Raw genomic sequence first — 16,316 nt, forward strand, 5'->3', positions numbered from 1 at the left:
TTGAATATAAATATCTTTAATGTTGTGATTGTCTGTCGCATGTGCAGCTGAATGTGTCGGAAGCTGCATTTCCAGAGGGGAAGTAGAATTTACAAGCAGCACCTGAACGCAGCATTGTCTTCCTCTTGCGCGTCTCGAAACAAAAACAAGCGGAGAGAGCTCGGTCACATGTGGCGCGTCCAGCGGCAGCAGAGCAGCAAGGAGAAGGAAGCGGCAGTCGGTCTCAACACTGTCGGTGTCCGGGCAGCAGTGACCCCCACCCCCTCTGCCCCCCTCCAGGTTCCCCGGATCCAGCCGCCGATCAGTGCGCTCCACATATGGTTCTCCTCCGGCACATCTCCATCGCCCTGACCGCCGCCGTGGCTGCCCTGGGCTCCGCTCTCTTCATCGCCTTGAACTTCTTCTACAAGAGGCGGATATGGTCTCCACAAGCGGACTACTGCACGATCAAAGAGGTGAGTCCGGTGTTTCTGACTCTTTCACAGCCGCCTCCATTTTTATTTTGTTTTATTTTACACTTTTACTCTTTAAGTTGGAGGGGAAGGTGAGGAAGACACCGATGTCACATCTGACAGACTGACTGATGAAGAAATCACTGCAGATGCTGATGGACATATGGAGATGATGATGCTTGGTGAATACATGACGGCGTGGTGACGAGGAAGATGATGTTGGTGGTGTTAATATTTGAAAACAAAGAGAGTGAATGGTGAGAATGATGATGATGAAGGAGAACAAGAGGAGGATGTTGCTGCTGCTGATGAATAACTGACGTGTTAATGGTGATGATGATGATGAAGATGATGATGGTAACACTGGTCACAAAGATGTAGATAGTGAGAATAATGATGAAGAAGATGATGAATGAATGATTACAGTGGTGGTGATGATGAAGATGGTTTGATGGTGTTAATATTTGAAAACAATAAGATGTGAATGGTGAGAATGATGATGATGATGATGATGATGATGAAGTAAAGGATGATGCTGATGATGCTGAATAACTGACGTGTTAATGGTGATGAAGATGATGCTTGGTGAATAAATGACAGTGGTATAGGGGTGATGAGGAAGATGATGTTGATAATGTTAATACGTTACGTTAATAATAATAAGATGTGAATGATGATGATGAAGAGGAGGAGCAGGTTGATGCTACTGACGTGTTAATGGTGATGATGAAGATGATGGTAACACTGGTCAAAGAGATGCAAATAGTGAGAATAATGATGAAGATGATGATAATGAATGAGTGATTGTAGTGGTGGTGATGATGAAGATGGTTTCGATGTAAGTGATGAAGATGATGATGATGGTGGTGGTGATAATTGATCCAAAGAGGAAGATTTAAATGATGATACGCTGCTGATAATGCTTGTATTGAGAGTATTGATGACACTGATGATGAAGATGACGGTGGTGAGGGTTTTGATGATGTAATTGACGATAAGGATGGTGATGTGATGAAGAGCAAAAAATGGTACGTAAATGGTGAAGTTGACAATGACAAAGGTTTGACGATGAGATGAAGATGACGGTGATGATGAAGTTGAAGAAAATAGTGTGTTGATGTAAGTTGATGTGGCAGTTGCCATAGTGATGATGATGGCAATGATGTCATAAATTGGTGATGATGAAGAAGAAGACAAAGACAATGTGACAAGGAGATTGTTGACGTAGAAGAAGAACATGTAGATGATGAAGATGACGTGAAGAAAAAATGACGTGGCAGTGGTGACAATGATGACGATGGTATTGATAACACGGGATGAAGATGTTGGTTTCAATGATGTCATTGATAATGAGGATGCTGATGTGATGAAGAGAGAAACGTAAATGGTGAAGATGACAATGACAAAGGTTTGACGATGAGATGAAGATGACAGTTGATGTGGCAGTGGCCATAGTGATGATGATGATGATGATGATGGGGATAATGTCAGAATTTGGTGATGATGATGGTGACGATGAGGACGACAAAGTGACAAGGAGATTGATGACGTAGAAGAAGAACATGTAGATGACGAAGATGTGAAAAAATGACATGGCAGTTAAGATGATGATGATGATGATGATGATGAAAATGGTATTGATGATACTGATGATGAAGACGATGGCTTCAATGATGTCATTGATGATGAGTGATGACGAGAAAGGTGGCGGTAAAGACGATGATGGTGATGATGAAGAAAGCAAAATGTGACGAGCAGGTCAGGTGATGTTGGACAAGAAGACGAAGATGAAGATGAGAAAAAAGGATGCGGCAGCGGCCACAATGATGATGATGGTACTGATGACACTGATGATGAAGATGATGGTGTCAGTGACGCCAGTGATGAAGATGGTGATGAGATGAAGGGAAAAATGTAAACGGTATAGATGACAAGGACAAAGGTGACGGTAAAGATGAAGATGGTGATGATGAAGAAAGCTAAATGTGACGAGCAGGTCAGATGATGTTGGACAAGAAGAAGAAGAAGGTGATGAAGGTGACGTCATGTGTTCAGCTTGAACCAACCAATTTCAACCAACCAAGCAACAGCATGCTACGTTGCTTATGACACGCCCACATTTCAACGCTCCAATCACATTCCTCCCAACGTTACGTCCCGCCTGCCTGTAATGTTTCATGATGCGGACGTTAGATGCTCTTTTCAGACGCGTTTGTAGGTGTATTTTTGGACTTTGGACAGAGCCAGGCTAGCTGTTTCTGCCTGCCTCTAGTCTTTATGCTAAGCTAAGCTAAGCTAAGCTAACCACGTCCTGACTTGTTATTTGTTTGATCACTCAGTCAACACTTGAAACTACTCTTGCTCTCACTATGCTACCGCTATCGCTCTGGCTGCTGAATGCAACAAGTCCAGGCTTGTTACCTGATGTGGTTTAAAGGTATTCAGGGTAATGATTCCCTAATTGAAGTAGAAACATCTGTTTAAAATCACAGCATTTAATCACGGACTCCTGGAGCGTTGATGGGATGGGGCAGTTTTCGAGGATCACTCCTCTCTCCTCAGCTTGCTGTGCAGTGCTGCAGGCGAGCTGGCTTCACTGCTTCCTTGTGATGAAGCCACTGTGTTGCCAAAACGTCTGCTTTGCTGGAGTGTCCTTCAGCAAAATCCCTGTCGGTTCCGGCGATGCAGATCTGCAGTTGAGCTTTCGTCCTTTCTGTGGAGCAGAAAAACAATAGAAATCAATACAGTGTCGCTTCCTATTTATGAGAAATATCTGAACTGAGTTTAAAATCTACATGAAACATCTGTGACGTATTCGGGCTGACAAAGGGAGCAGGAGACAAACAGCCAGGGCGCCGGCTTGATTTGAAAAATGTCAGATCCATTTGTTAAGCAAGGGAGTGCCCGGGAGTCAAAAGCTTGAGATGAATGTCTCCTGTATTATCTTGGAGATCCAATCTAATGTATGGAGGGACAGAGAGCAAGTTTGCAAGAGGTAATCACTTTGCACAAAGTCCATCCTGATAATGTTGCACAAAGAGGAGAGGCGGTACAACTCTGCAGCCTCAGCAGCTGCACAGCTGCTCGACACTGTCAGGGTTTGAGGTTTGTCTCCCAGCGGGCTGCACAAGCCAGAAATACATGGAGGCAAGCTGCAGATCTGTCAAAGCAACCATGTTTACCCAGAAACACGTCAGACGAGATTCAATTCATCGCCGAAATATCTTAAATTCTTCATCTGACCTCTTTCTGACACAGTTACAGGGAGGCTGCGGTGACGTTTTATGTGTCAAATGAATTCTGAGGGTATACTTTTGGAAATGATCCAAACTCCTCTTTAAGGCTCGATCATCCTTCAGCAAAGTGAAGTTAAGTGATATTTTTAATAAGGGGGCTAAAACTGATGCGTCTCCGCTCTGAAAGGTCTGATATGAATTGCTAATTAACCTCCGCAGAGCCGCAGCCGCGCGTCTGCACACAGCATGAATAAAGACCAACCTTGTGTGACTTTTAAAAGGAGATGACTGACGTGTGCAGGAGCTCAGAGGGGTTGCGGCGTCCCGGTGTCTCTCAGGCGCAGAGAGAGTCGAGGTTTGAATCCGGCTGCTAACCTTTACTGAGTGTCAGCCAGTGAAAGACAAGTACTCTCCGTCTCTGTGTGTTCTTTCAAATCTGACCTGAATGTGCAGTAAAACAGAGAAGGGTTGCTGCTCCACGATGTCTTTTATTAAAGTAATATGTCAGGAGTTTTACCTCCAGAGGTTTGCAGAAGCTGATTCATTTTCCTGAACATTAAGTATCTTTAGCACTCCCAGGTTCAGACTCCCCACCACCTAATGGTTTCAGTTTATACAACAATCATTATATAATTATGGAACAATCTGTAAATAATTATATTGTTTAATCTATAAAAAGTTTGAAAATAGTGGAGCTTTCCTTTCCAAAAGTCCAAAAATCCAAAAGAAATTCAAGAACAGAGAAAAGCAGCTCATCCTCACGTCAAAGAGTCTGAAACCAGAGAATGTTTTAAAGTTTAGTTTGGTCAATGTCAATTTTGTGGATTCATTTAGCTGATTATCAACTAATCAAGTAATCGATTTATCGTTTCAGCACCAAATGCAAAGAACCAACTTTCTCACATGTCCCATATTGGGATGGTAATCCTGGGAGGTGTGGTTATTGTGTTCCGTGTTTCTCTGCACTCTTTAATAACTGTACATATTTATGTGAATACACAAACACATCGCGTGTGTAAATGTCTCACGGATGTTATGAGGTGGACTTGAACACGAGCAGATTAAAGGGGAAGGCAGCAGCCATGCTAGCAGCTCTGTGAGGTTGTGCTTTGAGCCAAATGCTAACATGCTGATGTTAAGCAGGTATAACGTGTACCGTGTTCACCATCTTAGTTCAGTGTGTTGAGATTCTAACATTTTTTAATCATCAGTAAACACAAAGTACATCTGAACTGAAATTTCGGCTGTGAACCTTATCGCCCAACATCGGTGTGTCATCACGTACGGCTGTAATCTTCCACACTTTGGATGTGGTGGACCTGAAAATGAGTTGTGTTGTAGATGTAGGTCGTTTCAGGTTATTCAGCTGTACCGGAGGACCTGAAGACCCTCATTAAGGAGGCCAGAGGGTGTATTACATCTCCCAGTGCCACCTGTGGCCTTCAGACCACCTGTACTGTGTGTGCCAGTAGCTCTGTGTTCAGATCCAGCTGCTGTTTGATATGCCTAATGTGCGTCAAAACATTTACACTATTAATTAAACTTGTAAACCAAAGGCAGATCAGCTGTTCATCCGTCCCCTCGCTCGCCTTAAAACAAAAAAAATAACCTCATTCAGCGCTGAATAAATGATGTTCAGTCTTTGCTTCCAGTCTACATTTCTGGCCTGTGATCATCTTTGTCGTCTGCCTGCAGGAGGAGGAGGAGCGTGGGAAGCGCCAGGTCCTGGTTCTCGGTCTGGATGGGGCCGGGAAGAGCAGCATGTTGCAGGGTTTGACCCCCGGGGAGTCGGCGACTAAGAGAGGCCGCTGCCGGCCCACCCGCGGCTTCAACTTCATGAGCCTCAACGCCCCCACCTGTCAGCTCGACTTCCTGGAGAGTAAGACTCCTTTTATTCCTCGTCATCAAACAGAGCAGGCTCAGTGTGGAGTTTAGAATAGCGTGAAGCGAGTTTTTACACCTCTGTTCAGAACAGTCGGCCATTTGTTTCATTAAACTCACTTTTTACCAAACGACTCCACAGAAATGCAGATTGAAGTCCAGGTTTTTGGTTGTTATCAACTATGATATGAACACGCTGATGGCTAGAATGTGGAGTAGTTAGCGTGCTAATGTTAGCATTATAACCTACACACAGTTATGTTAACATGCTAACTTTTAGAGCATATAAGCATTTTAGTTTGTTAACATTTATCAAGTTAGAATCTTTACATGCATACAGTTTATAGCAACATAATGCTAACATTAAGTTAGCACACTGATGTTTAGCATGTTAGCATTAGGAGATGTGAAGACAGACTTAAGCACTGTGTGAAAAACATACAGCTTCATTCATTTCAATGAGGCTTTGGTGAAAACAAAACACAAAAACAAAAAGGTTGAACCTGGATTGGCCAATTAAAAACATGCAAGTGCACATTCCTCTGACATCACGCTGGATTGTGAACGGGGTAAAGGCGTCAGTATGCTTCAGCCGTGGTGCTGACCAGGTAGCTGAACGGTGTCTGAAACGTTGACATTGACATATCGTCACCTTTCAAGCCGACATGTTGAACAACAGTTGCTGACTTCCACCTCCAGCAGTTACAGAGCAACGTGATCATTCATTATTTCCACAGTCATTTGATAAATTGTGATTAATAAAACACGGATTGTGGTAAAACGTTTTCATCTGAGCCCGGCTGTTGTTCAGAACTTGATCCATATTACAGCCGTATGCCTCCATCTCCTCCCCGAGAGCTCGCTGCATCCATCACTGCCAACACACAGAGGCAATCTCTGGCTCCTGCTATGTTGTACTTATTTGTTCAGTGACTTCCAGCAGTTTCTGTTCAGTATCAAGGTGTCATGGAGGTTTACACCTTAGAAACTGTAACTGTGACCTTGTTGTCGCACATATTATTTCATTTCACTCAAATGAGGGAGATCAAATCATGCACGTCAAACAAGGAGAGGCGGACGGGTCCCGTTTGTATTTGTATTTACAGACAAATAAATACATCCTGCTAATTAGCATTCCACTAAAAGCCACTGCACCGCTCTAAAAATAGCACAAATGACTGCTCTTCATTGAGACCAGTCTGTGGCCAGAGTGTGAGGCGCTCAGCTGCAGACGGACGGCCTCAGGTTGAGTTTCTGTGGATGTGTTCGGAGGAACGTGTCACGCTCAGCGGCTGATTTATTCATGATCTGAACACAGAGATCGGTGGGTGCCCAGATCCCTTTTCTCTTCTCTGAAAGTAAGAGGAACACATGTCACCGCCCACTCAGTCAGAACACTTCAATGGCACGGTGCAGTAAATGTTGGAGTCTTTGTCTCGGTGACATTGACGCAGAGGCATGTTGACAGCTTAGTGCACACTTACGCACATCAGCAGCGGTACAGTGCACAGGGACTGACGAGTTCTTTTTAGGAAGTCCACCCGGGAAATCAAGCTAAAAGCCTTTTAACTCTAAATGAAAAGATGCAGATCAGATCAGTCAGAGATGGAGTTTCAGGCTCTGAGCAGCAGAGATGTGGGTTTGTGCTCAAGGGAAGTGAAAAACGGGAAGAAGTTCCTAACATGTTGTACAGACTGTGTGTGTGGTTGGGCTCAGCTTTCCTCCCAGTGTTAGTACAGTATGTACTAGTTTGCTTTCATCTCCATCTTTCCATCTTTACTGGAGTGAAACGATGGTTTTCCCCCAGCGGATAGCTAACACCTGTGAGAGCACAAATACACCTTTGAAGATGCAAACCGCTGCCGGACAACAGATAAAGAATATAACATATGAAACAGACACAACAGATTGTCACTGGATGGATGTCTTCAACATAGGAGTGAAAGTTAAATTTAGTTGAACTTTGGCTGCTGAAGCTGGTGTGAAAACAGCGTGTGGCACGATGGCTTGTGTAGCTGCACTCAGAGCAGTGAACAGTGAAAATATTGCAGAGGTAGTTTTGCCCTCAGGACTACAACTACAACGTAGTCCAATATAAATACACATCCACGTCGTTCACACCCGTATGACTCAGTGTCTGCTGTGTGTGTTCATGTGGGTGTGTATCTAATAAGGTGGCCTGCAGAGCAGCAGGACCAGCGTCCCGCTGAGCACCCTCCAACTATAAAACACAAGCTGTCCACAGCGCTGAGCGTCAGGCCCACCCTCTGTCCCACATCAGGTAAACAGGTATTTATTGCCGCCACATCACATCAGCTAAAGGTACATCACCACCCTGTTTCCTAGCAACATTCTCCATTAAGTCCAGCACTAATGAATCCTCGCTCAGCTGTGCTGTGCTGTGCTGAATTCGGAGGCGGTGACGACCTGAAGTCGTACCCGCCCGCCTGTGTGTGTGAGCAGCCATTCGTTTTGCCGCCGGTCATTATAGCCGCTGGTCAGTTCCTCTGCACTGCAGGATTGTGGGAAGTTAAAGCCTTCGTTAGTATGAAACTTTCCCGACCCTTGAAGCTGGAAACTGGATTTTCTAACAAATGTGTCCTGTGACTGCAGGAGGTATATGAAGTGTTGCAGAATGGGTTAGACTGGACATTATGACGCCTGTTTCTCACATCACAATGAATCAATCAGCAACCAGTCGGTCAAGTGACTCAGTCAATAGATAATAATCTGTGCAAACAAGCTGCATGGTCCTCCAACACCCACACCCACACACACACACACACACACACACACACACACACTTATTTCCCCAAAAGACTAAAACAAGGTATATCGTCAATTATAAGGAGGTGGATCAAACACTGAATGGTAAAACAAGTCCTTCTCAAAAACTAAGAATAATGAATAATGCAAGAGAAGAAAAACCAAAAAACAAAGTTAAACGCACGTCAATACTAATACAATTCCTCCAAAAACCAAGAATAATGCTTTTGAATACAAGATGAAAACCGAATAAAGAATACAAAAGAAAAAGGGGAAAAGGTTCTAAGAAAAAAGGATATTAAAAAGAAAAAAGGAAAAGAGAGCAGCTCAGTTACATTTTGCTCAGAGCCTCACTGTCACATCATGTCTGGAGGAAACTAGATGGAGAAAATGAATCAGACCAATTTCCCCAGCAGGGAAACTGGATATAAATAATGTCTGAGAGCCGTCTGAGGCTGTTTGATCCCTGAGTGAAAGCTAGATTAGTGATTTCATTTGATCCGGTGCACATTTATCTGTGGCCAATTTGCTTAAAGGAGGAATTCCAACAGCATATCTATGTAAGTCTACCTATCGATCTGTCCTTTTATTTATTTAACCGTCAGTTTCTTTTGAAATCCTTCTTCTTTTACTGGAACACAAAGGATGCAGACAAAAACCATCTGCCGCACTGAAATGCCCTCCAGCCAGGCGATGAGTCAAGGCTGTATGGCTGATCTTCTTCAGTGTGCAGCGACAGTTTATTTTTATGGATCAAAAGAACTTTTACATCAGATCCTGTTTGTCTCTGAGTGCACTTGTGTTTCTGCTAGTTCACACTTGTATGATGTTTTGGATTAACACGAAAGCCTTATTTAATCATGGAAACCCCCGCTGAGAACAACTTCGGTGTCACAGTTAAAGAGTTGGATCCAAAACAAAACAACGCTGAAAATGTGAAGATATTCGCAGTGACATTTCTTCTTCCCTAGAGATTTGCTTTATTTATCATTAACCCGCTACAGGACACTTTGGTGAAACTACAGTCCAAACTTGTACATAGAAATTCATTCTTGACTTTGGGAACACATCTGTGATAACAAATTCTAAACTCTCAACCATTTAGCTTCCGTCCCACGATAACAAAGGACCATTTGTTATGACAAAGTTTTAATACTTGGTCACGTGATGACCCCTGAGCATAAGTTTTTGAAAAGCTAATGAACCTTGAGTATTTTATCAATCCAAATGAACACAGATTCTGGAGATTATCAATTTACGTTACGCTACAAAAACAATTCTTTAAGGTGGAAATCACGCACAAACAAAATGCCTTTCCCACGTGGACATGAATGCTCTCAAAAGCTGGACTTTTTCACGAGCACATAAACGCATCGTGCGTGTGAGGGTGGGAAGATGTGAAAAGAGTCAAAACTCCACAAACACAAATGCAACAACAGTACACATGTGTGACGGGATTCGACAATGCTATCATTAAGTATTGAGACTCATTTCTCTCTATAGAAACGTTCCGATTGGTTGAGTTAAATCTCAGTGGGCGGAGCCAAAAGAGCCTGAAACCTAAAAGTCAAAAATGGAAAGGTGTTGGGATTCAAAGCAGAAAGTCTGTATCTGATGATGTATGAATGTTTGTGTTTTCTCTGCTGCAGTCGGTGGCGGGGAGGACCTGCGGCGGTACTGGTCAGACTACCTGAGAAGGACTGACGTTCTGGTGTATGTGGTGGACTCCTCTGACAGGAGCCGCCTCCCATTGGCTAAGGCTGAACTGCACCGCCTGCTGAGGGTGGAGCCCCAGCTGCCCGTGGTCGTTCTGGGAAACAAGCAGGTAAACCAGACGTCCTGTCGAGTTCTTCTTAAAGGACCGTACCACTGTACTACCATTCTAGGCAGCCGTGGGTTTCCATTCATTTCCATAGATAAACTTCAAGTCTGCATCCAGACTGCGCTGCATTATCAGTGATGGATTACGTAATTTAAGCAAGTTTCCAGAGTTATTTGTTTCCAATTGATTTTTATACCGTACAGAAATGAATGGAAATGAATGGAAACCATTGGCTGCCTGGAACAGTAAAAAATACATCCAAGAATCTAAAATGGTACAGCACGTATTTAAAAATGTACAGCATGAGTGTATAGTATACATACAGTTATTTCTTGTTGGACATAATACTACTGGTATTCTTCCTGTAAATGAATTGGAGCACAATATTGATGAAAATAGAAAAGGAAACAGGAGTAAACCTTATTCACTTTAGATGAAATACTCTCACTCTGCTGGACTGGTATTCTGGTAAAAACCCCTCCAGTCATAATTAGACTGAAGTCTAAGTAAACATAATAATAAATAATGTCACATGAGGTTAAAACTTTAAAAAAAGAGATGACGTGTTGGAGCGAGCAGGAACACGTTGTTCCCTCTTCATTTATCCAGCAGTGATGATCCATCAGACTCCTGAAATAAACATTTCTACATTTCCTCCTTAGCACATATTTCTTCACCCTGCGCTGCACTTGTGGAATTATACATGACCCTTTGAGGGAAGCAGGAATATTTGTCACATCTTCTGTCAGAGCGCTGCAGCTTTCATCCTCTCAGTGCTCTGCGCTGCTCTCAATATTAACAAGAGGAGTCTGAGGTAAAACTCGTTTCAGTTGAGCAGGATGTTCTGTACAGAGCAGGTTGCGCAGTTTAGCATGGCCAAAACATCCAAAACAAGAAGCATTTTAAACCACTACATATGTGAAACACCCTCTTTTCCTTACTTTCATCTTCCAAATGAATGAGTAAACTTTTCTTTCAGACTTTTATTTCCCAGTAAGCATTTACGGTTTATTAGACGTCTGTGCTGTATATAACCACCGTTTTGACAGCATGTAAATGACTATTTCAACATGTAGTACATAGTGTTGAAAAAGGTTATATGTAACCCAGACATCTAAAGTTTGAGACAAAAAAAACCTCTCAAACTATGGCTAAATACACAGCTTCTGTTTGTTATAGCATGGCCGGTTGTTTGTGTAAACACAGCCAAACTAAGCTAACGTAGTTGCGTGTGACAAAGGTGTAAACAGCTAATCGCACTAGCTACATATAGAAGCTGTGCATTTTTCAGAAAATATGAGTATTGGGAACACGCTGATCAGACAAAAATAAAGAAGACGTGCTGTTTACTGGAATGGATGACCTCAAACAGGTTTCAAGTCTCTTGATTTCTTTCTACAGTGAAATAAATGGAAGTCAATGGCCGTCTGTATGGTAGGAAAACACCTTCATCCAGCAATAAAAAAACTGTGGTTTGCTCTTGAAAATAGTTGGAATGGATCGTCTCTAAGATCGTCAAAGTGCCTCCAAACCTCTGACTATTTTTTGAGAGATGCAGCCTAAACCTTTGTCGTGCTGTGCACACGACGCCCGTGAAATAATGTCTTGAGGAGGAGGAGCTCTTTTTGACGGTGATACTGGCTCTCACCCACCATTGTTTTGTTCTCTGCCTCGGCACTCGCTCTGTTTAAAAAGTACAAAGGATGTGTGTGTTGAAAAAGATGTGGCGGTGCAAAGAAACGAGGCGGACATCTAGAGACTCTAGCCGGGGTTGAATGGATTGTGTAGGAGGATAGCGTTCACTGTCTTCACATACACAAGTTTTGATCATAACTGAGACAATTTGAAAATATGAAATGTTATTTGTAAGGACACATTGTGATGTATTATGTGAGTTAATGGTAAATTTTTTTATTTCTTTCAAAGTCAAGTCAGCTTTTTGAGGTTGGTTATGTCAGATATCAAGCAACAAAGAATCTTTCCCTGAAGGCCAAAACTACCAAAACAAGTTTGTGCAGTTTCTCTCTTTGGAATAAAGTGAAAGCTAAAATCAAGGTTCAGGCTGTTGTAGGAATATGAGTTTTTAACATTCAGCACTTGCAGGCTTGAAAGGCTCTCAAACTTGTAACTTAAGGACGGTTGTCAGCTTGAATTCACAAGTTTGTGTTCTTAGCACAACATGGTGAAATGTACAGTTTCTGTTCATTGCTAGTTCAGTTAACTGTTTGTGTTTGTTGCACTAAAGTATGTAGCTAACCGTGCTAGCGACAAACGAAAACTGTGTGTTTAACCATACTTTGGCTAAACGATACATATTTTTGCCAGAATCTGTCAAATGATGGCACAGCTTCCGTTTGCTGCCAGCACAGTTAGATTTTCGCATTTGTCCCACAACTAAGCTCACTGACGTTAGCGTCGAATGGCAAATGAAAACAAACTATCCACTATGCGATCGACATTAAAGAGTTGTGTTTAGCTGTTTGCATTTTCCGGATGACACTGACGTAGAAGCATTGTACTTTTTATTTCGGCCAAACAGTCATTTTCACCAAAATGTGCCAATATAAGGCTAAATACAGGCGTAGACAGCTACTCAACCACTCAAGCTAAAATTGGAAGCTGTGCATTTTGCTGTGTTGGGAACAGACTGATCACACAGTTGGACCGAGGAGAACTGATCTGTGTACATTTTTACACGAACAGAGGTTTCGTTTGTTCCTTTAACAAACTCATATCTGTCATACAGGAGATGATCAGTGTTTATTGGAGGTTATGTTATTCTAAATCAAAGGCAGTTTTATTTATATGGCACATTTCATTACAGGCAAATGCACTTTACATTAAAGAGACATGACGTTCTGACTAACTGCTCGGGTTTATGTATATTGGTTATTGTCCTTGAGAACAGGAGACAGTCGTTCTTGTCAAAGTGAGTTGAACTGGTTTTACCCTCCTCACAGGATAAGCCCAACGCTGTGAGCGTGTCGGAGCTGCATGAAGCCTTGTCTCTGGGCTCCGTGACCGAGGACAGGAAGCTGTTCCTCTTGGCTGCCCAGCTGGGCTCTGATGGGGCCCTGAGGAACTCCTGCCGGGGCCTGGACACCTTCCAGGACCTCCTGCTCCAGCTCGTCTGATCTCACCCCCCCTCACAGAGCAGAGGAGTAGGAGATGGAGGGAAACAAAGGGAAGGCTTAAAGCAATCTTCTACTCCTCTTCCTCCCCCTTGTTTAAGCTCTGGCTTATTTGAGGCAGAGGAGGAGGAGATGACGAGCACTGCAGGAACCGAGGCAGAGAAATTACTGAAGAGGAGGAGATGGAGCGCAAAGTCTTGCACTACCTCCTCGTCTTCCTCCTCGGTTGTAGATAAAACGGCTTTCGAAGGCTCCTTCAGCTCATCTCATCTTCCACTTTTCTTCCGACTCGTCTCGTCTTATTCACCGGAGAAGAGGAGGTGCATGGCGAGGAGGATGAGGACAGAAGGTGGGACAGAAGGAGGAAGCTTTGTTCATGTTCAGTCTGTGACTCAGACCCACAAAGTTCACCTCCTGCCAGTGACTCAGACTTTGGACTAGTCTTAATGTCAACCCGCAACAGGTTTATTTAAGCATGTACATTATTCTGTATATGAACTGAAACATGTCACGTCTGTAGATGCATTTACAGATTTCATTTGGTTTGCTGTTTCAGATTAGAGAGATTTACTGATCGCCCAGAGGGGAAACTCATCTTCCACCAAATCATACACAGAAAAAACAATACAGACATTGTATTCACAGTACACAACAAATAAAATTTGAGACATGATTGACAGCTGAAAGGTGCTACGGATCCATACCTCATCTAGAAGTGTCATCTGAAACGGACTGAGTGATCTGAGTGAGTCTGGGGTGAAGCCAATCACTGATCCAGCCTTTCTGGTCATCTTATTGATCCTGTTTTTATCATCTGCATCAAGAAGCTTCTTGCTGATATCAAAGGATCTAAGCTTCCTCAAGAAAAATAGTCTGAGCCTTCTTGAATACAACCTCAGTCTTATTTTTCTAGTTTAATTTACTGTCCAGGTAGATCCCAAGATATTTGTATCTGCTGACCCTTAATTATCACTGAAAAGATCTCTTCCTTCTTCCTTCTTCAATCAATAATTAACTCTGGTCATTGCCAAGTGTGAATAACTGTGCCCTCCTGTTTTAGTTGAGATAATGGGTTACGGTTAGACAGTTTGTTATCAAGCTAAGACCCAAGCGATAGTTGTGTTGTGTAGTTTAAAAATCATTGATCTGTTAGCTAAAAGTTTGTATTAAAAACACTAGAAAAATCAAAAAAACATGATCCTCACAGAGCTGGCAGTTGTTTCAAAGTGGCTGTAAAATGCTGTGAAGTATAAAAAGTAGTGCTCCATCTACTCCCACACACTTCCTGTATGCAAATTGCAAAGGATCTTGAAAGACTGAGACACCTGTCATCTCAGGTGACAATTGATCACACATTTGCTGAAGTTGTGTGATCAGAGAAGTCAGCAGAGCAGAGCAGGTTACATTCAGGGTTGCCAGGTTGGAGATCCCCCCGGAGACTAAACCTCCACTAGCTCTGTGAATCCATCAACTGGGTGTTTGGAAGATACTCGCTGACTCTTACACTGAGGCTTTTCTGAGATCTAGGGGAATTTGTGGGGGAATTTAAAGGGACCCCGTGACATTTTGAAAAGCAGTGTGTTATTTTTCTTCTCACAAGTCTTTTCAGCTTGTGTGAGAAAGTTTCTACACGTTTCCATGACTGCCTCCACAACAACTTTAAGAACATTTTCATTTCAAGCCAGTTCCTCTTTGATCGAGTGTTACACAAATTACAGCCAACTACCACATATCACTCTCAACTTTGTCTTTTCCCAGAATCAGCCAGTGTTTTATGAAGATAGTGAAGAACTCTACTCATTACTCAGTCTCTTAACTTACACTTAAACAAGGACAGATATCCAGTTAAACACACATCCTCGAATGTACAAATGCAGATATGAAGTATTTGACTTTAATGCTACTTGTACAGATAAACTGGAACTAGCTAGATTCTGATCTTTAATGCTTTATGTGTGCTGCAATGTTTGCTTATGACGCACAATTTTTTAATGAATGTGAAGTTTTTTTCCCCCCTTTGATGTACTGTACTTCTGCAGAAACGTTGTTTTCACAGTGGATTATTGTATGTACACTGTTTTTATAACCAGTGACTGCTTGTCACTCGTTTTATGTGATATGTTGATGGCACTGTTAGATGTGAATCCATGCATGTCTTTATGTTTTGTTGTTCTCTTTTAAAATGTCATTAATGTGGCAGCAAATGTCCATTGGGTTAATTAGTTAATTAAGGGGAAGTCCACCTATTTTACACATCAGAGTCTGTTTATAGGTGTTAAGGAGTTCTTCTGCATATGTGAAAACAGCAGTATAAAGTCTTTAGTCTCAGAGGGAGTGAAGTCTGATAAATGTCCTCAAGTGATGTCACTTGAGTCAGTGTTGGTCGGGTCTGAAGACTAGTTTGAAAATGAAAAAAATCTGTTTACCAGACCTCCTAGAGGCTCCAGGCTACATTAGCCGCCGCTAGCGTAACACACCCCAATCCCTGACCAAACTGTCGGTGGTCGAGTTGCATTGTGGGTAACGTAGGCACCAGGTTTTGACAAGGAAGAAGAATGCATGGAATAAAAAAGATGATATACCTGCTTCTGCTGCATCGTTTTTTATCCTTTTTTTTAAACTGTCCATCATGAATGATAATGTTATAGAGTGCTCTATTAATGTGTTCTTAAAACATAACTTGTTTAACACTTTTAAAATTTCCTGGCAGCATTACTTCAGTGAAGTCATATATATATCTAAAAAGGTGCAGCCACTTATTTGAAGAGATTTTGAAAGAAAAGCATATAATTCTTCTCTTTTGCATGGGAGGACAACTGGAAACATGTAGGGAGAAGACATGCCAATAAACATAGTACTCAACCTATGTACACAAAATGTAAGCTGGATTATCTCATTGCACTAAAAACAATATGGATGGATCAATAAGACGTCCCCTAACAAACAACCTGTTAACAAGCACAAGATTGGAAAACATGTCGAGTCTCTGCTGACTGAACACGTCAGTGCAAACAGATTAATCTATAGG

At 42.4% G+C, this 16,316-nt stretch overlaps 1 protein-coding gene across 1 annotated transcript; it reads left to right on the forward strand.

Moving 5' to 3' along the window:
* The first annotated feature begins 317 nt into the window (after positions 1 to 317).
* On the forward strand, positions 318 to 13,291 carry arl10 (ADP-ribosylation factor-like 10). Its single transcript, XM_070918062.1, has 4 exons — positions 318 to 455; positions 5,384 to 5,567; positions 9,985 to 10,160; positions 13,118 to 13,291. Exons 1-4 carry the CDS (start codon positions 318 to 320, stop codon positions 13,289 to 13,291), a joined length of 672 nt encoding a protein of 223 aa, XP_070774163.1.
* Positions 13,292 to 16,316: the final 3,025 nt, after the last annotated feature.

The sequence above is a fragment of the Enoplosus armatus genome, chromosome 13 (assembly GCF_043641665.1).
Source record: "Enoplosus armatus isolate fEnoArm2 chromosome 13, fEnoArm2.hap1, whole genome shotgun sequence".
Lineage (NCBI taxonomy): Eukaryota > Metazoa > Chordata > Actinopteri > Centrarchiformes > Enoplosidae > Enoplosus > Enoplosus armatus.